Source organism: Mus caroli, chromosome 16, assembly GCF_900094665.2.
Source record: "Mus caroli chromosome 16, CAROLI_EIJ_v1.1, whole genome shotgun sequence".
Lineage (NCBI taxonomy): Eukaryota > Metazoa > Chordata > Mammalia > Rodentia > Muridae > Mus > Mus caroli.
In genome coordinates this window covers 25,257,162-25,280,526 of record NC_034585.1, presented here as the reverse complement: position 1 = coordinate 25,280,526, position 23,365 = coordinate 25,257,162, and the positions used below count along the sequence as shown (strand labels likewise).

Sequence of the window (23,365 nt, the reverse complement as noted above, 5' to 3'; positions counted from 1 at the left end):
TGTGGTAAATGCACATGGAGACATCAGTTTCTGCTTCTGGCTTGCATTTTCTTTGGTCCCCTTCCTGGCATCTTTTGGTTGTTTTCGTTTGTTTACTTTTAATTTTGCTTTTGCTCATTAATTACAAGGATTTCTCCTTTATACTGGGGAAAATAGCATTTGTTTTATATCAGATTAGCTAATACTTGAGTTTAGCTCCAAGGTTCTTTGTGTGGTCCATTTATCGGAAGAAACTCTTAGTTGTGAAATACAAAGAATGTGATAAGACTCACTTCTGAAGATGGCAGCTTTGCCTTTTCTCCATCCAAGCTCATTTAATTCCACAGTGTTTTATTTGCATTTTTTTCTTTAAAAAAAGTGTACTTACTTGAACAGTATTAGTTAAGTTTTATAATGCTTTCTTCTTCTAGGTAGAGTTTGAAAGTATGCTTCAGTTATTTTCTCATTTTTATTTCACTTCTATGAAGTAGTTTCTAGTCTAATTTGTTTCACACACCGTGAAGCTGAAGCACAGAAGTCAGTGCACAATTTGTTCCAAGTCATGGAGTCAGTGAGTAACAGAACTGGAGCTCAAACTAAAGCTCTCTGCCTCAAGCAGTCAAGTGCAGTACTTCCATGAACATGGATGTCATGAGCTGGTCAGAGGTCAGGCAGGATGTGGATAGAATATAATTACTAGGCAAGAAGACTCAATACTCTTGAACACGTGTCTACTGACTGCCTCTCCTTTACTTCTTCTGGAATAGATGATGGTGTAGAAATAAATAATAGATTTGCAGATCCTTAGAGAGATTCATGTTCCTTTAAAGTACATGATAAACAAAAATGAGGCAGGTCCTTTATGCTTCATATATGTTCTAATTGTCATTGTGCAAAAGTTTAACTATTCTTTATCAGTTCTCTACACAGCTTTATTTTATAGCATTGGCTTTTTATAACTAAGAAGAATAATTGAGGTCATGTCAGTCTTTTCTTCTTTTTGGATGCAAAGTCCTTCCTACTGGCTTTCCAAAAAATTCTTGCAATATGTACTTAATCAATTTAGTATTCAGTAGGCAGGTTGTATATATTATCTTTATAAAAGTTCACAATTGCCCTAGGCTATTCTCATTTTACAAATGAGGTGACAAAGACTTAAAGCAATTAGGTAAACTGTTCAAGCTCATAGGACTAGAAAAATATGAAAGTGAAATTATATTCCAGGAAGCCAGTGCATAAGCACTTAACCCTACTTTATACTGCCCTGCAATGGGAAGCAATCTATAAATATGTGGCTACACAGAGAAGTCAACAATGGCAATGTAGAAATGCTGTACCATGTTTCCAGTTGTTGTAATCAATCACCAAGAGGAAGAAATTTACAGGAGAAAGAGTTTATTTTTGTTTACAGTTCCAGTTCTAATGGTAGTGAGAGCATGACAACAGGCATCAGGAAAAGGAGGCTGAGAACCCATGTCTTGAGTTGGAAACAGAAAACAGAGAAAGTAATTCCATGTGGGACAAGATAAACTCCCAGAGCCCACCAAACCCCAGTCACATTCTCACTCTAACCTCTTAAACCTTCCCAAACACCATCACCAACTGCAGAGCAGGTGTTCAAATACCTGAAACAGTGGGGGTGGGGGTCTATGTCTCATTCATGCCATAGACTATGGCAAAAAAAAATCACATACTAGGCTGGTTATAAACACAGCAGAGTTAAGACAAGTGTTTATGAAATGATATAAAAGTACATATTGAAGATAAGTACAAGGGACTATTACTTGACTGCCATGTTCAAACAGAGTTAAAAATTTAAAAATGCATTGCCTCCTTGGTGCCTATTATTTTTTAACATATTAATGAAAACTAAAAGAGAAAATTATTTTAAAACTAATAAGATACGGCTGAATTAAAAAAAAAGAACATGAAGCTCCAAAAATCTTAGAAATAACTAACTCAGTGAGTCGCCCGATCCAAAAGTACGCTGCCCACAAGAAGTTCCCTCCACCAGGATAGACACAGTGAGTAAACAGAAAAGACATTCCATGCTAAGGAAACCAGTAGCCATCAGGAGCACTTATACTCACATCAAATAAAATACACTTTGAGATTAAATATAAAGGAAGACAAAGAAAAAGACCATTTCAACAAGGCGATACAACAACTATAATACCTATTATTTTTAATGCACTTAATTTCCCACTATGTAAAATAATTTGAGCTATATGATTTCTGAATTTTTTGACAATGAAATTGTATATTCTCCCCCCTCTACACACACACACACACACACACACACACACATACATTTACAGTTGTTCCTATTTTTAGCATTGTCATTTGGTACCTGTCTAAGAGGTACATTGTTAGTTTGAGAAACTAAACACCTCAATATTATAGAGTTGTTTATAAATTCATCTTTGCATTATACATTAAAGAAAGATATAAATAACTGGTAGGGTCAGGTTTTGGTTAAAATCCCAAGTATAGAATAAGGGTTTATACTCCAGGAGAGAAAGACTCATTCAAGACAGAGTATAGAAAGTTTTCCATACCCTTTCAGAGCACTAATAATGTGTGCTCCATTCAGATATTAGCTTCAGTTAATACCTTAAAATGTAGGAAGAGGACATGATGGGAGGAGCTTGAGAAATGACTCTGCCGGTAAGAACACTAATTGCTTTTCCAGAGGATCCAGGTTCAATCCCCAGCACTCACATGACAGCTCACAAGCAGCTGTAACTCCAGTTCCAGGAGATTTAACATCCTCTTCTGCCTCCTGAGATACTGGCTTCATGCAGTACCTCATAAAACACGAAAGCAAAACAATTATATATATATATATATATATATATATATATATATATATATATAAAGTAAAATCTAGATGAGAGAGTGAGAGAGGGAGGAAGAGGAGGAAAGAGATGGTTAGATAGGTAGATAGATAGATAGATAGATAGATAGATAGATAGATAGATAGATAGATGATGGATAGATAGATAACAGAGACATCCTATGGGGTGAAGGTATTATTTCATTTCTTCCAATTGGATGAGCAGCACTTTTATAAGTACTTCACTGAAAAACCATAAACTCTGATGGAATCTTGCAATATATTTACCTACAAAACAGTCTAGACACATTTCCTTTATTAAATTAGTGAATGAATAAAGTATATTTTTATGACTTCTTTCTATCATTGGTAATTTGCTATTCACTTATCTACTTGAATCAAAACCTAGGATAAAAGATATTTTCATCATAAACTGCATTTTGAAAGAAAGGGTTTTACTTTTTCATTAATCTCTCCATGGTCTAATTATAAAGCATATAATTGGAAGGTACTTTTGGAAAAGAAATGTGAAATAATAGCCCTGCAAGCGATTAGGAATATAGCTGTTTAAACAAGTGGTTGCTGGGTGTATTATTTTTAATGTTCCAGAAAATCTTTATAAATCTCTAAACCCACTGCTTATACCATTACCACCCTGACAGATCCCAGCACTGCATGATGAATGGGCTGTTCTTTTGTAAAGTAGATTAGCCCTACGTGGTGGAAAGCCAAAGTGTGTTATTTTAATGTTGTGATTGTTTTTGTTTTCTTCAAACTCTTTGACTTTAATACCATTCCTGTGTTGATTTCATTTGAATGTTAAGATTCCTAAAGTTAAAGTTTTCCAGCTAAAGGATCTGTAATTCTTACATAGATAACATGATAATAATTACCTACCCACTTGCTCATTTCCCCTCAGTCCTTCACTCTCTGGTGTTCCACATAATGACGGTGTTAATGAACGGTTGTAGATAACATCTATTGGATGGATTGACTTGGTATTTAAGCCCATACTATGTACACTGCACATAAGCCCCTACTTAGTTGGGTCTTCTCTAGAATTTACAACAATAGCACAGACTCTTTGATTCTCAGAGCATTATCCTGCCATTTATAAATGATACCCCAGATTTAAACTGTCTTTGGGTGACCTCCCCCTTCAGTATCAGATAGAGGGTCAAAGACTCTTTGACAAAGAACAAGATACAAACAGATCATTTTCTCCTCCCTCTTCCTTTAAAAGCTCATTACTCAGTTCTTCCAGGTGGTTGAGTAATTTTTATTAAACTATTGCCCCTGAAAAACAAAGTGTGTGTGTTTGTGGTGTGTGTGTGTGTGTGTGTGTGTGTGTGTGTGTGTGTGTGTGTGTGTGTGTGCACGCGCATGCAAATACATGCCTACCTGTATGCTATCCAAAAAAATTACCATTTTCAACATAGAGTACTGGTGAAAGAAAGATATTACCAAACTTTTTATTGGTTGAAAGCCACCCTTTTAAAGTATTAATTTTTAAATTGGGAATACTAACACATTTCTTTTTATAGAGACAGATAACTAATATGCTTTTCTGTCACTGCCAGGCAATTACATGCCATCCACTTTCTTTGTTAGATATATAATTTTTAATCTTAGCAGAAGAACATCAATTGTTGCATCTTATACAACAGTATCGTGACCATCTGGGGTGTTCTTAAAAGTGACAAACTCTCCAAAGTGACCTGATTAAGTCTGGGTGTGACCTAAGTATGTACAACTTTTAAAGCTGTCCAAGAGGCTCTGATTGTCACCAAATTTGACACTGGGTGTTCTGGACTGAATTTTAGGTTGAATTTCTCAGCTTATTTTGATCCAGTTTGGTCATAAGCATCTTAAATTTATTTAAATTATTGTGACCACTGCATTGAATGAAGTGGAGTAAGGTTTACATCTGACAGTGTATATGCAAACACAACTCTTATCTCAAAAGGGATGAGTGAGTTCTTTATGGAATCAAATATGAGTGATCATGGCCGTGTATCACAGATCTAAGTCACTTTAAATTCCTTATTCAAGTGTAGTAAGAGACTGATGAATTTTTAAAAATAATGAAACAAAGAATGTGGAGAAATTAACAAGGTGGAATAAATTAGCAGAGAGACATCTCTGCTGTAGACTCTGACACTCTTTGACAAAACAGCCTTCTGTTAGTAAAAGCTAAAGGGTTTCATAAGTTAATGCATTCCAAAGGTTCTACTCGTTAGACGAGAGAATGTTAGGTCAAATACAGAAGTGGGCAAAATTGACTATTAATGGGGCTAATGATGCACCCCAGGAAATTGTAATTAGCCTGTGGACCTGAAATATTCTATCACTGAAACTCTGCTCAGTTACCAGGCTTATAGAAGGTTCTGTGAAGTTTGGTTCCTTTCAGGAACTTTCCTTCACAGACACAATGAATTTAAATATCCACATCATGTTACAATTTAAAATTCAGCACTGTTACTCAGATAGGCATGTTTTAACACTAGGTTAATTGCTCTGTGGAGTTGGCAGGTGTAATGCCAATTATTTGGTAACTTGCTCACAAAGTTTAACTTAAGAAATACCAAATAACCAAGAATGAGATGGGTTAGTCCTTATTACTCTTGGCAATTGCTTGCTAAGTAATATTGAGAAAATAATTACTTTCTTCAGTCTTGAGCATCTTTGAGAATGAAATCAATTATGGATTCCATCAGCCTCACAGAAGTAAACTGAGATTTACTTAGCCAGGCCAAGAAATTTTGCCAGATTAAAATAAATTTTTTTTCTTTTTTCTTTAGAAACATGGGCACTGCCATATCTTCTCCTGTCTTGACAAAACGCTATGGGATACAGCATTACATAAAATAAACAAACAAACAAACAAAAACAAGAATCCTCCCCTCTAGTTAGTAGAGCAGAGACTCCTTTCCATAGCTAAACAGTGTATCACCAAAGAGAAGGATGCACAGGATTGCTAAGGCTGTGAAGCTCCACCTGGGAAAATGAAAACCACAAACTTATTTTGATATATATATATATATGTATATTTAAATTGTCTGAAACGAGAGCTAGACGGTGCATGTGCAAAGAGTCTCTTTTGGGGTGAGCCATGCTAAAAGTTAAATAGGAAAATGGACCCCCAAACTTCCCTAGTGCTGCATACTGCTTTAATTGTTGAAGCAATATTCACATTGAATCTTTGGCTCTCTCTCCCTTCCTCCTTCTGTCTCCTCTCCTCACCCCTTTTTGAGTTTTCCTTTCCTCTGCAACCTTTGTAACTCTTCTCAGAATCTTTTTGCTGGTCTCTGAAATCAACCTTTAATGAAATGTCCTCACCTCTTCCCATGAAGAGTCACCCACTTCTGTCCCTCATTTAAACTAGAATGTTGTTTCTGTTCTCTGTTCATGTTAAGTTATCAGTCTTCTCCTGTTCATAATTTCTCAACCTTTGTAACAAACATTTCAGCACACAGGAGACTTTCCTATGGCCTGTTACTTCCAAACCAGTATTTAACCTGCTCCCACAGTTCCAAAAAGATTCCATGGGACACTAATTATGGTGCGAAATTGCTTCACGCTAATTGCCCAAGCTCTTCTATGATCTGCTATTAAGACAGTTAGATATTTTTTTAATGGTACATTAACTTACAGAGCAATTTAACCTTTCCATTTCTTGGAAATTACAGAAGGCCAAAAAAGATTTGATTAAATTGCCAGTAATAAAATAGATTACTCATTTCATTCTTCTTTCATTGAAACTGATAGAAGATAAGGGTTATGAGTTTCATCAAAAACAGAGGCTCTATCGTCTCTATTTGACTGGAGAGTCTGTCAGTAGCCAAGTGCAGTGGCCCTGTAAGCACTCTAACAATCTACTTCATGACAGCTCCCCCGAATCACCACTAGAAGCCATCTTCTTCTCTTCTGCAGTGATGTAAATGGTGTAAATGAGCCACAGCTGTGAAGCTCTGTCCTCTGTTGCACATACTACAGGTTACCCACTTTATTATCTGCAGACTCACAGAAGCTAAATACAAAAGACAGACCAGGGAGGATAATGGAATTTCACTCAGAAGGGGAAATAAAATAGTCATAAGAGGTAGATGGAGGGAGCCAAGATCCACGTTCTGACACTATTAATGACACTATTACTGTTATGCTTGCAGATGGTAGCCTAGCATTATTGTACTCTGAGAGGCACTTCCCAGAAACTGACAGAAACAGATACAAAAACCCACAGCTAAACGTTAGACAGAGTCTTGGGCAAGAGTTGGGGAAGGATTAAGGCAGAGAAGATAGGGTCTCTACAAGAAGACTGAGTCAACTAATCTGGACTCTTTGTGTCTCTCAGAGCCTAAATCACCAGCAGAGGGGCATACATGTGTTGGACCTAGACCCACAAACGTATCTAGCAGAAGTGCAGCTTGGTCTTCATGCAGGCCCCCCCAAAACTGGAGTCGGCACTGTCCCTGATTTTGTTCCCTGACTGTAGATCCTGTTCCCTTAACTGGGCTGTCTTGTCTGGTCTTGGTGGGAGAAGATTTGCCTAGCCCTGCAGTGACTGGATATGACAGTGTGGGTAGGTAGTTAGGGGCAGACTCCCCTTCTCAGAGGAAAAAGGGAGGGGTAGGTGGGGGAGGAACTATATGATGGAGAGACTGAGAGGAGAAAAGAAGTTGTGATTAGGGTTTGAAGTGAATTAATTTAAAAAAACCACCATCTCCTACCAGGGAGAAGGTACCTCATACTCTGGATTTTTTTTCATAAAGAAATAGTGTATTTATTTGTATCTTAGAGATAGTAAAGTATTTTAATTTACTGGGGTTCCAGGAAGTTAGATTTAAAAAGAAAAGAAGGAAGGAAGGAAAGAAGGAAGGAAGGAAGGAAGGAAGGAAGGAAGGAAGGAAGGAAGGAAGGAAGGAAGGAATCAGTAGTGATTTCCAATCTTGGTACTTGTGCATCAGGTGAATGATGGTGGTGATTATTAAATGAGGAGAAATAGAGGAGGAATGGGTTTTCCTGTCAGAATGAAGTTAACAAAAAGCACATCTTCTTGTTATAGAGTTGAGCTGTGTCTAATAAGTCCACAGAGGGGTGCCAGTTAATATGTGTATGTGTGCATTATCTCATTATACCAGCTGCTCCTAGGTGACATTTTAAAACATGGTATGATTTGTTAGACCAGGTTTACACACACACACACACACACACACACACACACACACACACATATATATATATATATATATATACACACACACACACACACACACACACACACACACATAAACACATACATACAGAACATGGAAGAATGGAAAATCCGCCCCAGTGACACTTGGTTGTTATTTGTTAGAAAACGGTAAGGCCTAGTAGCACATATTAGTTACATTTTCCTTTTAAGATAATAATCTTTCGTGGAAAAACAAAGCAAATTACTTCACACATATCAGAAATCTGGTAGCTTATGGAGGGCTTATAACCACATGTTGTAACATTTCCTCTGTACTGCCATGACCATTGAGCTTTCTGCAGTAGTCAGAGCACACTCAGGAAGTGGCAAATATGTCTGCCTTCCTGGTGTCAATACCATTGCTACCAGCATCTTACAAGTTTCTTCTGTTCCCATTGAAGGGTTAGACTTGCATAGATCCATATATATATATATATATATATATATATATATATATATATATATATATATATATATATATATATTCTTAGCATATCCTTTGCATTAATGTAGTCTGTAATGTGAGTGTTGTTCTTAGGAACCTGTGCCTATCTTTGTGTTTAAATATGTTGGCAAAGGCTTTTCCACCAAACCTCTACCTCATTGTATCTAGATAGTGCTGTTGAGTCCCTCCCTTCAACCTGCTGTTGTGTTAGAAAGGTACAGTGTTTAAATGTAAAGAAAGGTCAAGATGAGGAAGAGAGAACTTAAGGCATAAACCAGAGCAGGTGAGTAGGGAGAAGGAAAGAGCTGAGATAAAACATGCTTTGATTTGAACTTGATGCTAAAGAACCAGTCTTGAAGCCCTAGTCTCTCCGTACAGTTCACTGAAAACCACTGTAGCCGAAGGCGTGGCAGAGGAATACTGACATCCTATCACAGAAACCTTATGGGGGTGAGAAAGGACCAAAGGATTCTTTGTCCACTTTCTGCACCTGATTACTGAACAGAAAGAAAGGAAGCTGCAGGATCAAGGACAGCATTGAGAGCCAGATGTAACAAGTAAAAAAAAAAAAAATCAATTTCTTTCTTTCTCTTTTTCTTTTTCTTAGATGTTTTCTTTATTTACATTTCAAATGTTATTCCCTTTCCTGGTTTCCCCTCCGAGAAAACCCCCTATCCCCTTCCCACTCCACTTGCTCACCAACCCACCCACTTCTGCTTCCTGGTATTGGCATTTCTCTACACTGGGGCATAGAGCCTTCACAGGACCAAGGGCCTCTTCACAACCCTGAAACTGGGGGATTGAAGCTATTGACAAAAATGTGTTAGGTATGGCCAGAAATACAATCAGAATTGGTTTCCCACCAAACATGTTAAATCATTCCTATTGAAAATAATGTTCACTAGGGGCTGGACTGGTGGCTCAATGGTTAAGAGCACTGACTGCTCTTCCAGAGGACAGGGTTCAAGTCCCAGCACCCAAATGGCAGCTCACAACAGTTCGTAACTCTATTTCCAGGGGATCCACCATCCTCACACAGACATACAAGCAGGCAAAACTCCAATGCTCATACAATAAACTAGATAAATAAGTATATTTGAGTGTATTACAAGTATCATCCACAGCTTCTGGATGAAGACAGTTAGTTTCTTATACTCCACAACATCTCAAATTGTCACAAAGGAGGTCACTGAATCTGGGCTTAAGCACAGGAGACAGGAAAGATACCGGAGTTTTGTTTCATTTTGTTTTCACATTTTCCAGTTTAGGATTTTTTTTTTTCTTGTTAAAAAAAGAGAGAATGTCACTCTTTACCCTCATACCTAAAACAGACCAAGATGTACTGCACAAAGGGTGCAGGAAAAATATCCATGAGAATGTATTAACATAATATTTGAACTTCTAAAACAAAATAAATTTGTTCTTGATGAGATAGTAGCTCTCTGTAACAGAAAACCCTCCCTTTAACAATAATTGTATTTGATCTATGACAATTGATCTAGTTACTTTCTGGCTAATAGAGAAAAGTTTAAATTCGGCATGTGCTCATAACTGTTTTTGAATTGTGCCCAGGAGTCATGGAGTTTATATCACTAGCAGAGATAAGGTCTAGACGGATCCCTAAACATGGCTCCTTGGACTTCTTACTGCAGTTTTAATGGTTACAGATTAACAAGAGAACACCACATTCTGCTCTGATGCTTGTATGAAATCGTGATTAATTCTTATCATAGGCTCTGTGATTGTCATTTCCTATCTGGAATACATTATTCTGAATTTATCATTATTGTTTGTCTTGACTTCCTAAGGTCTAAATTAAGCCCCTTCCAAATGAAAGCACATATTAACTAGCCTGAGTAACAAACAAACAAATAAACAAACAAAAAACATATTGCAATTGCAGCCAAAATTGGAACTTGGGACATCCACAGAAGATACAGGTCTCAGATGCATAATGAATCCGGAGCTAGATTTGCTCTTTTTGAATCTGAAAGTGTAGTTACAGGGAACTAAACGATTGATGAACCCTTTCAAATGTGTTTCTTCGGACAGTTGTACTGTGAGATTCAGATTTTTTTCTTAACTAAACTGACTGGCTGAATTCATGCCATGTAAATAATTTTGATTAAAAATGATTGAATTATTAATTTTTCTAGATACTTGATTATTTGATAGGTGGACATGTTATTTATTCTCTATTTACTATGAAAATTAGACTGGGGTATAATCACATATAGTGATCAAGTTTTCTAGTTGTCAGGATGGAATTTGATAAGGCCTGAGGCTACGTAGTCCTAGGTCCCTTCTCTCTTACCACCTCCCTATGTGATTTTATCCCTGCTTATGTTTACCTTCACAGTATATTTAAAGGAGGGTTGTTTATATTGTAATTGTTCATAGATCAAATAACTAACCTAAGTAAGCAATGCAGTCCTAGAATTTCTCACTGAATCCTTGAATCTGCTTCCCAGGAGTATATTCTCTAGATTATATCACAGTTCCTCACTCGTTAGTTTCAATACTGTGACATATTTCTTATTACCGGGAAGAGGGTGGATATACACAGGTTAATAAGAAATCTATTTACTTCATTTCGCATGTTTGAGTGTTTCCTTGGCAGGTATGTAAGGGCCTTACACTGTGTGCATGCTGGTGGCTGAGAAGGCCAAATGAGAGTATCAGATTCACTGGAACTAGGATGCCACATGGTTCTGAACCACTGCGTGGGTTCTGAGAACCGAACCAGAATCCTTCACAAGAACAATTAAGTGTTCTTAACTGCTGAGCCATCTTCCCTTACACTCGGGGCAATTAGGGTGTTTTTAATTGTGAGAAAATATAAGAAGAGAATTTACCACTGCAGTGCTGTTAACATTGATCTGTCCTTTACAAGCCATCACCAGCATCCCTCCCCATAATTATGGGTATGCAAAATATGTTCAAGTGCCTTTTTGTTTTCCTTTTTTTTGTTACATATCCAGAATTGCAGCTGTGGGTGCCTTGGGAATCTTGTGTGTAATTGTCTTAACAATCATCATTTCTTAAAGTGGCTGTACCGTCTTTCATTCTGAGCAACAAAACATATAAGTGTTCCAATGTCTTCATACTCCCGCCCACACTTGTTAGTTTCCACCTACTCATTTTAGCAAATTGATAAGGTATATATTTTCAGAACCATTTCTTAACCACACTAGCAGTATTTAGTAAAAGAAAGACCAACTTAAATATTGAATAATATGCCACCATAATAATGTAAACATAGCCTATATTAACCCACCGGATCTTGTTTTGATCAAAACTTGTGCCTAGACATTTGCATCCTGGCTCTGCCACTGCTCACCTCCTGACACTAGGGAGGTCAGTTGCTTTATGATTAAAAAAAAAATAAAGATAACAATTTCTGACCTATGATGATCACAGCATTATTGTTACTAGTAAATGAGAAGATCAACTTAAACTGGTGGGTAGCATTTTACATTTCAACTTATATATTTGTTGGACACCTTGTGATCCATCTCTCCTCCAATTCTTCCAATCTTTATCCTGAAGTATTCAGAAACTGGGCTCACAGAGAATTATCACAACGCCTGGAGATGGCCATTATCACACAGGAATGCTTGCCCTTTCCCTGTCCTTTCTCTTAACACTGTAATTGAATCGAATTGTGCTCTGTAAAGTAATTTTAGTCCTAAAATTTGATTGAGATCTCTATCCCTCTACTGGTTACCTGCTCAAGTTCAATGTTTTGCTGAATCCCAGGACTTACAAATGATAATGAAAAAGGAATTGGTTTAATAGAGCTCTCTTTCCCTCACTTTATTCCCCCTCACCTCTGCCCTCCTTCCCTTCTTCCCTTCCTCTCTCCCTCTTTCCCTACCTCTCCCTCCCAACCTTCCTCTTTTCCTTCATGCCTTGCTCTCCATTTCTGCACTTGCATGCAGTTTCTCACCCAAATTCACTTTGTAAGCAGCAAGCAAAAACTGGAATACCCATTTTCACTTACCAAGTAAAGGAGAGACAGTTTCTTTCAGTGAGCTGGAAAACACGCCTGATGGCCATTTTGTTTATTAAAACACTGATTTTCTTATTCAGTTTAATGGAATATAATGGGGATAGTGATTGAGTTAGCCTAAAAACAAAATTGCAACTTCTGTTTGGCATTAAGATTTACTTTTATAAAGATTTATTAAATTTTACTTTTATAAATTGTAAAATTCCACAGGTCAGTTTAGACATTTCTTTGCAGACTCAATTTCAGGGATGGCTAGTAGGCTTCGATTATTGGAAAAATTATCTCCATCAATCATTTTAGTGCCAATATTTGTATGTTCACATATGAAGTACTTTATGTATACATGAGGAATAGCAAATACATAAAAACAAAAGTCCAAAAATATAACTTGGTAGAACCAATATAATGAGAACAGAAGGAATATTGTAATTTTATTAAATGCAATTATATAAATGTATTATTTAGTGATAGGCAGTATCGCCCTTCAAGTACCCTACATTGAAGTAATCTGTGGCCCTGTATTTTTTTTCTGGGTATTTAAACACAAAGGGTTTTTTTTCCCCCATTGACATTATAATTTAGTGAAGAGTGTGGGTTTTCATAGCTGATTACATGATGGAATTCTAAAAACCGCTTCATGGCATCCTGCGAATTGCTTTCTAATGGAACCACTTCATTAGCTTTGAGTTCCCCTGTGCATTAGCCAGTCACAGATAAGTGGATATATTATGCACAAATAAAAGTTTGCTTTCACCTTTGAGATTTGATATGTTGCTCTACTTCTCTCATAACAGAAATACAATTAAGAGCTAGTACACTTGAGGGACTTTAAGAATCTACATGGATACACTGTAAGGATTTTCCAATATTCTTTCTGTTGCTTTTGTCAAAGACAGGACATTGATCTCACTATCAGTAAACATCAGAATGAGTTCTCTGAGCAAGTAGTGCATAGCTTGCCTACAGGTTTTACTGTCCCACTTCAACCAATCACATTTGGAGATACTTAAAATACTTAAAATTAAAAAAAATATATATATATATTTAAAAAATTCATTGAAAAATACATGTGAAATACTCTTATTGAAAGACATTGAATAAGCATATTCCATTGCTATATTCTGTACTCCTAAGAGAGTGTGTATTGTATTTCACTGACATCAGCAATACCTGCAAGCTTATTAAAAATGAAGTATCTCAAGCCCACCATAGAACTAATGACTCAAAAGTCACATAGTAAAAATATCCCTACTTAGTATAAATGCACAGTGCCACATACTACTAAATGCACTAGAGGAAACTTGAACTAGTGTTTGCATTTTTTTAGTCTATGTTTTGGATGTGGTGTAATGGCTTTGGCTGTTACTATATCCTCTAAAATATGTTATCTAAAAATTTAATGAATAGTGTTATTTTTTCTTGATCATTTTAACTATTTGTTATCTGCTTATGCAAATAGAAGTGCCAATTTTCTTTTCAGTTAAAAAAAAGTGTGTCTGAGTTGATACTGTCAATAAGCAGCTGAGTCAGCCTGTGGACCAAATAGTACAGTTTCCAAAGATGTGTAGTACTCTCCATTCATACTCAACAGAGGAAACTACTTGATGTTGGAGACAGCATTCAAGTTACTGAATCATTGTTGTGATGACAGACAGAATAGACAAAAATACTTATTTGTTCTTATTTCAAGAGGGAAACTCCTGATGCTTAAGTTGCTTAAGTGAAATATGCCAATGTAGACACATTTGTCTCTATTATAATAACAGCCCAGAGAAGCAAAAGGAGTCACTATGGTGATTTATCTTGTAAGAATAGCTGTGAACTGGGAAACCTATCCATGCTAAGCAATAATTGAGCAACAGCCATAATAGCTCACAGATGACAACCTTAGCCCAGACAAAGATGAGAGGATACGAACTTAATGATAAGTTGAATAATCACACTCCCTGTTGAAGAGTGGCAAAGGAGAGGGCTTGATTTCTTGGTTTGTGTGAAGAAAGTCTGGGCCAATTGAGGAAATGCATTGATATTTTTCTAATTCTCAATCCTCATTCAAATATGACCTCTCATGAAGGATGCTGTGAAAATTGGAGCTAAAAATTTATGGCTCCAGCAATGTCATAAGTTTTGCAATGGAGTAAAGATTAGGAGCATATCAAGAAATATCCTCCTCCAGAAACTAGGCTTTAGGATAAGGATTTTTTTTTGAAGCAAAAATTGTCTAATTTTAACTACTGTTTCAGTTTTCTCCTTTCAATAAGAGTCATATATATATGTGTTAAGAGACTAGATAGATTCAAGCATTATCTTCCACAGAACAGAACAACTGCCATGTCTGCAGTGATTGTGTCTGATTGAAGCAGAAATTACCATGTGTTAGTACTAAGGTTATCTATCACTAATACAGCATTTGAGAGAAGAGCTGATGATAACAGTGAAAATATTTTAAAATCAAATTTGAGAAATTCATTGAAACTAGATTAATGTTGATCATAATAAGTATTTTTTTTTTTAATTTTGCCTTCCAGTGTGTATGTACAGAGAACCATCACTACACGAAATTGGAGAAAAGCAAGGACGCTCAAGGAAAAGTTCGGGAACACCCACCATGAATGGAGGCAAAGTCGTGAATCAAGATTCTACATAACCTAGCCAAGAACTCTTCCGTTCTTCCCTCCCCTCCCTCTCCCTTCTTCTCCCTCCCTTCCCCCATTTTCTCCAGTATATCTACCCAACGAGAGAGAGAAAAAAATAAAACAGCATCACAGGACTTAGTAGCTGAGATTCTGCACTCAAAATCTTCCTTTGTGTAGGACAAGAAATTTGAACCAAAGCTTGCCTGTTGCAATGTGGTAGAAAATTCACATGCATAACAATTATTGCACATAAGAGCAAAGGAAAAAAATAAATTGGACTCCACAAACATTAAATTTAACTGTGTTGTTATTAACAGAGGGCTAATTGTAATGAGGACAGGGTATAATGCAGACTAAGCACAGCCATTGAATGGATGTAAAAGGTTTGGAAAGTCACTTAAAATGTTGTTGAATTGTAAACCTTTTTAAGTTTTAGAGCATTCTGAAGTGTGCAGATTTGTTTCATGTTTGTATTTTCTTTACACTTCTGTCCATTATATGCAATTACATCCTGTTTCCAGGGTATTCTTTCAATCATAAAATTGAATATGTCAAAATTATATTCTTCTAATATCTGTTAGACATATAGCCAGGGACCAACTTGCATAAAGAAAAGTTTTAAACTCATTCTTGATGTTACTCTTGATGTTAGTAATATTTTTTTATTTAGAAAAGAAACTCTTCTGTTGAATTTCATCATATTAGCTGATTTAATTACCTTGTAAAGAGCTTCACATTCTTTAAGGAGAATATTATATTTTTTATCTAGGTATTGATCTGGAATTTTATTATTTTTTTTAGGCATTCAGTGAAAAGGGTTTTAATGTATTCCTGAGGAGACTTAGGGAACTAGCTGGCATCCGGTGAAGAAGCACAGGCTTCTTGCATTTTCCATACAGCCGTAGTGTAGGTATCTTTGAGTGTGTATGTGAATGTCTAGCTGTCATAGAAAGTTGATTTTTTTTTCTAACCATATCTTGCAGCAGGAGAGAAGAAAGGTGGGTTTTACAGAAGGAAATAAGTATGAAATACAGACTCAAAGCAAAATTTAATTGCCTTTTTACATTGCCAGAGTTTTGTGTGTAGGTTGTTTTTTAAACTCTAGAAGAAATTAGAAGGTATGACTGTGAAAATTCTACCTTACCATCTATGAACCAAGTGGCATGTTTGTTGGATTTATCCACATTTATAAGTCTAGTTTGCAATAATTCTATGTTCTAGAAAACAGAAGATAACTAGTTAAACATGGATTTTTCAAGGGACAGAGAGAAAAAATGTGGAATTAACAGCTTTGGTTTCAATAGACAGGGTTTTGTGGGTGGGTTTGGGTCATGAAAAAGAACTCCACATGAGAGCAAGAACACTATTAGAACTCTGAAGTACTAGAAAACATTAACAAAGCTATACCACAGCATTGAAATTACTAGACTTACTTCGCCCTGGATATCAGGAATGGTGTAGAGAAATCCAAATTCAAAGAGACCAAACCAGAATGTTAAAAATGTTTGCAGCTTTATGGATATCATAATGAGAAGACGTACGCATGTAACTTCTCCTATATCTCTACTGTCCAGCATGTATTATTCCAACTATGACTCCCTAAAATACATACTTTGCAGAAGATCTAAGCCCTCACTTCAAACCTTCCCATGGGATGCTGTATTCTATTAAGGTCAACATAATGTCTCCCTCTACACAAACATTATTCTTTGGTGTGACTCTTGCCCTATAAATTATCTATTTATGTTCTCTGGAGGGTGGCAGAAAGTTTACTGGGGTAATTTTCCCATAAAGCATAGAAGAATAGAGGTTATGCACAGAGACAAAGCTTTTGGACAGATTTTAAATCAGAATATATGTAAAGTAAAAGATACATGTAATGTGTTTATTATGCATATATATACATATATATGTGTATATATATTATATGGAATGTTGCTTTCTTAGGAAAAGTACAGCCATGTAAAGACACACATTCAGAAGTTGTACTCATTGTCACTGTTGATCCAACTTGATCATAAGTACACCTGTCACTTCCAGGACCAAAAATTTCCCAAGCACAAAGCCTTATTTTCTTTTAAAAATAAATAAAGAGACTTCAACAAAATGGATCATAGGCTCTTTTAAAGGAAAGTGCCTGGAGTTTAAGGTGATATGTTTACTCAACCATAGTGCACTGAGGGTCCACAGGAAGTGTAATTTCTGGAAACCACAATTGCCCATCTCTCTGAGGATTTCATGATAGCAATTTAACTTCATTATTTATTAAAATAAAATGCTGATATTAATCTCTAATAAAATCCCTTCTCTATTTTCAGTGGTTGTCCATTGTTCATCATTCAGATACCTTTGTCCCAATCCTATCAATAGTTAAAAAGGAGCTTTCTAAGCACTCAGTCTGTCTCTAGTTTGCCCTCCATATCATGGTAAGGAAATGTATATGTATTTTTGGAAATTGACTTTGCATCATTTGCACCTGATTTCAAGAACGAATTAAAAGCCTCACATTCTTTTTTTTCGTAGACCTGAAAAAGAAAATGTTTAGCACAATGTTGATTTGCTCACTTTCTGGTTGCTATTGAAGTATATCAAAATCATCAATAGAACCAATATTCATTGTATTGGGTTTAAAATATATGAAAAATACAAATATATAACCATTAGATTTCATTTTTAAAATATGGGTCAGGTTCAATGGTTCGTTTTCAGCTTTATTCCATGTAAAATGTTTCTTCACTCTGACAGTCTTTGTTCTATTGCCTGCCTTCAACTCACCTATCACCTGTGCTTTCATTTTAGTGAGGGTTCTCTTTTTGTTGTTTCTAAAACAAGGCAAGGGGATAATCCCAGGAAAGGATTCTAGTAGAGAACTTTCGGAGCCCTTATTAGGTTTTAAACAAATGGGTTTGATAATATTAACCAAACTTCCACGAGTCTCACAAAATGGCTCTCTGGTCAATATTCTTTACTTGATATTTTAGCTAGATATTTGAGGTCTAGAACAAATGGTGCTGAAGTTCCATCTTCTAGCTTAGAGACCTTGTTCTTCAGGAGACTGAAACACAGTAAGCCATCATTTTCTTGATCAAATTGATAGTTTTGGTTTTGAATTACGTATATGAAGTTTTAGGACATATTTTTAGCCATTGTGGATTGGCACAGGGAATAAACAATAAGACAATGTGACTCGTTATGGACCTCAATCCAATCTAGAAATTTATACAGAATAACTCTTCTACCTAAGAAAATGGAAATGCTGTTGCTCGGTATTATTATTTTTTTTTCAGTTTGTGATTTGTCATTGCTACAGGGAAGTGTTGAAAGTAGTCCAACAAAAGGACAGATTGTATCTTGTTTGTTGTGTATTAAATGGTCCTTAAACCAACCTGGGACCCCAGATTGCTTAATGAAGAATATGATTACTTCAACATTGATTTATGTTTTAAAACATAAACCCAGAATTAGAAAATCTTTCCTTATACCCTGTGACTTAGAGTACGAGGCCTTGCTTTTGAGAAGGTTTTCCATGAAGTAGGTTGATTTCTTCTGCACAAGGTGAGAAACAGTCAAACTTAAAAATTCCCTGCTCATTTTAATGCCATAAAAGACTGAGGCCATTACTCTGTCATAGACTGTAAATAGCATTTTTTAAAGCCAGAATCACATTTAAAACTGTGGATTGTTCTACAAATATATATGTGTATATATACATATGCTTCTGAAATGAGGCTATATTATATAAAGTTTTTATTTGCTCTGTGATCTTTCATTAGGTAGTCAAAAATAAAGAGATTCGAATGCAAAACTTTATATATAAATGTATATTTCTATTGATAGTGCTAATTGCCACCTTATAATAAAAAAGAAACAGGTGGGAACAATACTAAAGCTCATGCCAGTGCCGAAGGTCGGTGATTTTTAATCCTCTCTCATGCACTGATAGCTTTAAAGTCTATAGTATTTCTTAGAAGGCTATAATTCCCTGTAGAAATCTCAAGGTGATGTTGAAAGTCTGGCTGAGGGAGAGTCAAAGGAAGTGAAAGGCTGATCCTGATAAGGATATTTTGAAGTCCATATTTAAAAAATCAAGATTTTAGTCCAAATAGAATGGAGATTGCTAGTGTTCACGGGTGATATACTGAGCTTCATTCACAAATAAAAGCAGGACAAAGAGAATACTTAACATCACAGCAGCATTCAAATAGTGTGATAAACATTGCATCATTAGTTTTACTAGTGGAAACAATGAGCTGATGTTTCTTTGTCTTTGCTCCAAGCACAATTTAATGACAGTAGCCTTCATTTTACTCAAAGTCATTTAAAAGTATAAAATATATAACCACGAATAGAATTGTTACTAGCTCCATTTCAAGTGTTATATTAATCTTAGTAAAGAATGGGCACTAAAATGTTTAATAAACATGTTATATAAAGAAACAAGCAAATTCATATTTGTTTTTGCATTAAAGCACAGATTATTCAAGTCATTGGGTTTTTGAGATCAGTTTTGTAAAATGATTATACACCACCACATTCCTGAAGTGAAAAGAAATTAAAATCTTGAGATACTCATGCATGTAGAATACTGTCACTTAAAAAAAAAACATTAAACTTCTCTGAGAAGTCTCTCTTTTTCATTTAGTGTGTCTATGATAAAATGTGTGGCTGAAAAAAAAAGTGTGTCCTGTGCAGGAGATTTGCCTAAATCTTCCTAGATGGAAATAATCAATCAAATTTCATTCAACAGTCAAAAGCAAATACTTTCTAATAGCAACGTCACCTGTGGTGACCTAACATGCTTTTTCTGCGGTTAAGAACTAGAGTCTACAGCCTTTATTTCTCCATCCATTAGTTTCTATCTAGACACTTAGTTGACTTTAAGTATGGTAAACTAAATGTTCATCTCTAAAATCCAAGAATTTCAGACACATAAATCATAAGACACTTCCCAAATATGTGTCACTTATAGTGCTGTGTCATTTAGAAGTTTAGCAGCATTAATGGTGCAAAAGGGAAGTCTAGGAAAGGAAGGATTTCAGAAAGCAGAAAAGGGACTTGCTCTGTGGAAACAAAGATGAAATAGGATAGTCTGAAATAGAAAATTATTTCAAAGATTTTCAAACTTTGGGAACTACCTAGAAATAAAACAAGGAAGATCCTCAGAACAAGAGATTGTTAGAAAAAAAACTGAGATGAGATTAATAAATATTAAAAGTTATTCAAACTATCATCAGTGCAATCTCTGGATTTGATTCTTTATATGTTTTAAGATGGTTTTGGTGGTTCATTCACAATGCTTAACAAACTGGCAGTTCATGAAAAGGTTCCCAGTGCTGCAACTGAAGCATATGCTATCTTTGGCTTCTTCTCATCTTCTATAACATCCCCTGTAATAGTCTCCTCACATTCTAGTGTTCCATGTCCGTGCACTTGAAACTACTTCTTCATATGTGTGCAATCTAAAGAATCACCTTGGACAGTAATCTGAGATGTGTTGGGCATTTGACATTGCTATCCAAATGTTTATTATATCCCATCATTATTAAATACCTGCTGTAGAGAAGACATCAATTGTCACTGGAGAAAGAATGAACTGGTATAATATAAAAAAAATTGATATGTTTTTGTCAGCCAGTATAGACACTTGTATAATCAAGAATCAATAGAATGGATAGAAACCCAATCATATATACTGGGACACAGAATTTCCAATTTAGATGTATGAGTAAATGAAATATAATGATGATAATGATGATGACGATGATTATGATAACAACAACAATAACAGTAAACCACAAATGGAAATGTAATAGTGAAGAAAAACATGCTACAAGCCTAAAGAAAAGATTTGGGAGATCTTGACTAAAATGAGGACAAGTGCCATGTTTGACAAAGTCTCAACATACCAATCATGCCTGACCATCACACAAAGGAGCTGGAATGTGCAAGTTGGGTCTTCTCTGTCAGTGGTTTGTACTATATTAACTCAGTCAGTACTTATCCAAATATTTCTTCTATTAGGTCATTGCAAAATGCCCAACATATCACTCCCAGTACTGACTCTACATAGCCCTAGGCTATTAGAACCTTTGAAATCACTCGGCCACCATTCATGGCCATCTTTATTTCTAAAATATTCTATGTTTGAGCCGTTCAGGTGAAATTCCCAAAGCTGCATCTTTCGATTGTGGGCAGTATTGATTTTGCATTTTATATTGACATCCAGCCTCTATGCTACCTTCTCAAAAGTGCTTTTGAGTTACCATTGACTTTCAATTTTGTCTTTTTACAGCTGAGCTAATAACATTCTATTAGAAAATATGCTTCCATGATTGGTTTTCTTAAAGTTAGAAAATATTCATATTATCCCATTTTTCTAGTTTTTGAAAGCTTATTTAAAATACAGTATATTTTAGCTATTATTGCATGACACATATCACCCTGTGTATAAGCACTGACTACCCATTATATTTTGCTATCTCTAAAAGTGTGTTCCTGCCCCAGAGAGGTTCACAAGTACATTCTAAGAGGATTCCTTTGACGGATGAATGTCACACCAGCCTACCCATGCTTTGCTTTCTCACACCTAGCCCCATTTTAATTTTTTGCCTAATATTTCTGCTCATTGTCTCAGTACTGGGTAAACTGACTTAGCTCTGATATAGTTTGTGAGATATTTACTAAATCCTTTGGAGTAATTATTTTCTGCGTTATGTATGGACTCATCTTTAGAATTCTATACTTTCTAATCAATATGCTTGGCACACAACATCCACCAGCATGAAAATAGCAGTGTAAGTAAATTAGGAGACATTTAACTATAAAGTCAATACATTTGGTAGATATTATTTGGAGCAATCAACAATATCAGGAACAAAGTCTTCAATAATTTATACTTTTTAAATAATTGATTTTTCATTAATAATTCTAAATGGTAGCTCTAGTTATGGGTATCATATACCCATTTATACACAGAAAAAAGCCACAGGGATATAGGAAGATATGCCTCCCTTACCAGGAAAGTGTCTTTTTCAAGAACCCTTAGTTTATGTCTCATTGAAAAATATGGGATTTCATTAATAGGGCAGACAGCAATCTTGATATTGGGTAAGTAAATGGAGTTCCCCGTCATAACATTTGACCTGCCCTTGAGGTTTGCACTGAGCATATTTTGTTTTCACTAACCACATTCTGCTTCTACAGGCACTCAATACTGCACAAGGCTATGAAGATACAGTTATCAGGGACTGAAGAAATAGTCCAGTGTATAATGTGCTTGGCACAAAAGCACAAAGACCGCAGCTGATGCTCATTCCCCACATACAAACCTTGGCATGATGTTCTGTGCTTATAATCCTAGTGTTGCAGAGGGAGAGATAGGAGGATCCCTGATAATCTCTTGCTAGATATCCTAACCTAATGGTGTCCCAGACTTCATTAAGAAATTCTCTTTCAAAAATTAAAGTGAATGGCTCCTAAGAAGTAACACCTCCAGCTAACACACACACACACACACACACACACACACACACTGTACATACCATGTACATGCACACACAAACACACCTTTACACTTCCCTGCTTAGCCACAAACACACCAAGGTTCAGTTCAGAATAATGGCTTCTCTAAAAAATTAAACCGTTCTTGTTTCTATTTTGTATATAAAGCAAAACCCGTTTGAGTGTCCTTTATTAAAGTTGATAGGAAGACATTGGTGTGCTACATGGAGAAGGATTTTTTTCTTATAGTCATATAAGCCAAAATGGGATTGTTATTCAGTACAAAGCATCCAGAAACCTTAGCCAGATCTGTTAGTTCTGTTATCATGTTAACTAGGATAAAGGCCACCATAAACCTTACATGTAGTCATTTCACTGATAAACAGCTTCACTCACGTGGCTAGCAACAGCCAGAATAGGCACATCTCACTCTGGTCAGGGTGACATTTACCAGCTTGACCAACCCATTTTCCATATTAAATGTTTAGCACCATTTCTTTCTTTTTTTTTAATTAGGTATTTTCCTCATTTACATTTACAATGCTATCAAAAAAGTCCCCAATACACTCCCCGCCCCCACTCCCCTACCCACCCACTCCCACTTTTTGGCCCTGGCATTCCCTGGTACTGGGGCATATAAAGTTTGCAAGTCCAATGGGCCTCTCTTTCCAGTGATGGCCGACTAGGCCATCTTTTGATACATATGCAGCTAGAGTCAAGA

At 36.0% G+C, this 23,365-nt stretch overlaps 1 protein-coding gene across 4 annotated transcripts in view; it reads left to right on the top strand.

Annotated features, from left to right (window-relative positions):
• Positions 1-19,770, top strand: part of Fgf12 (fibroblast growth factor 12) — a 577,898-nt gene extending 558,128 nt beyond the window's left edge. For all 4 annotated transcript variants that reach the window (XM_021184731.2, XM_021184729.2, XM_029470638.1 and 1 more), the window contains one exon: positions 15,037-19,770. In XM_021184731.2, the coding sequence (XP_021040390.1) occupies positions 15,037-15,155 (119 nt within the window). In that variant the 3' untranslated portion in view covers positions 15,156-19,770. The remainder of the gene's footprint in view (positions 1-15,036) is intronic.
• The last annotated feature ends 3,595 nt before the right edge of the window (positions 19,771-23,365 follow it).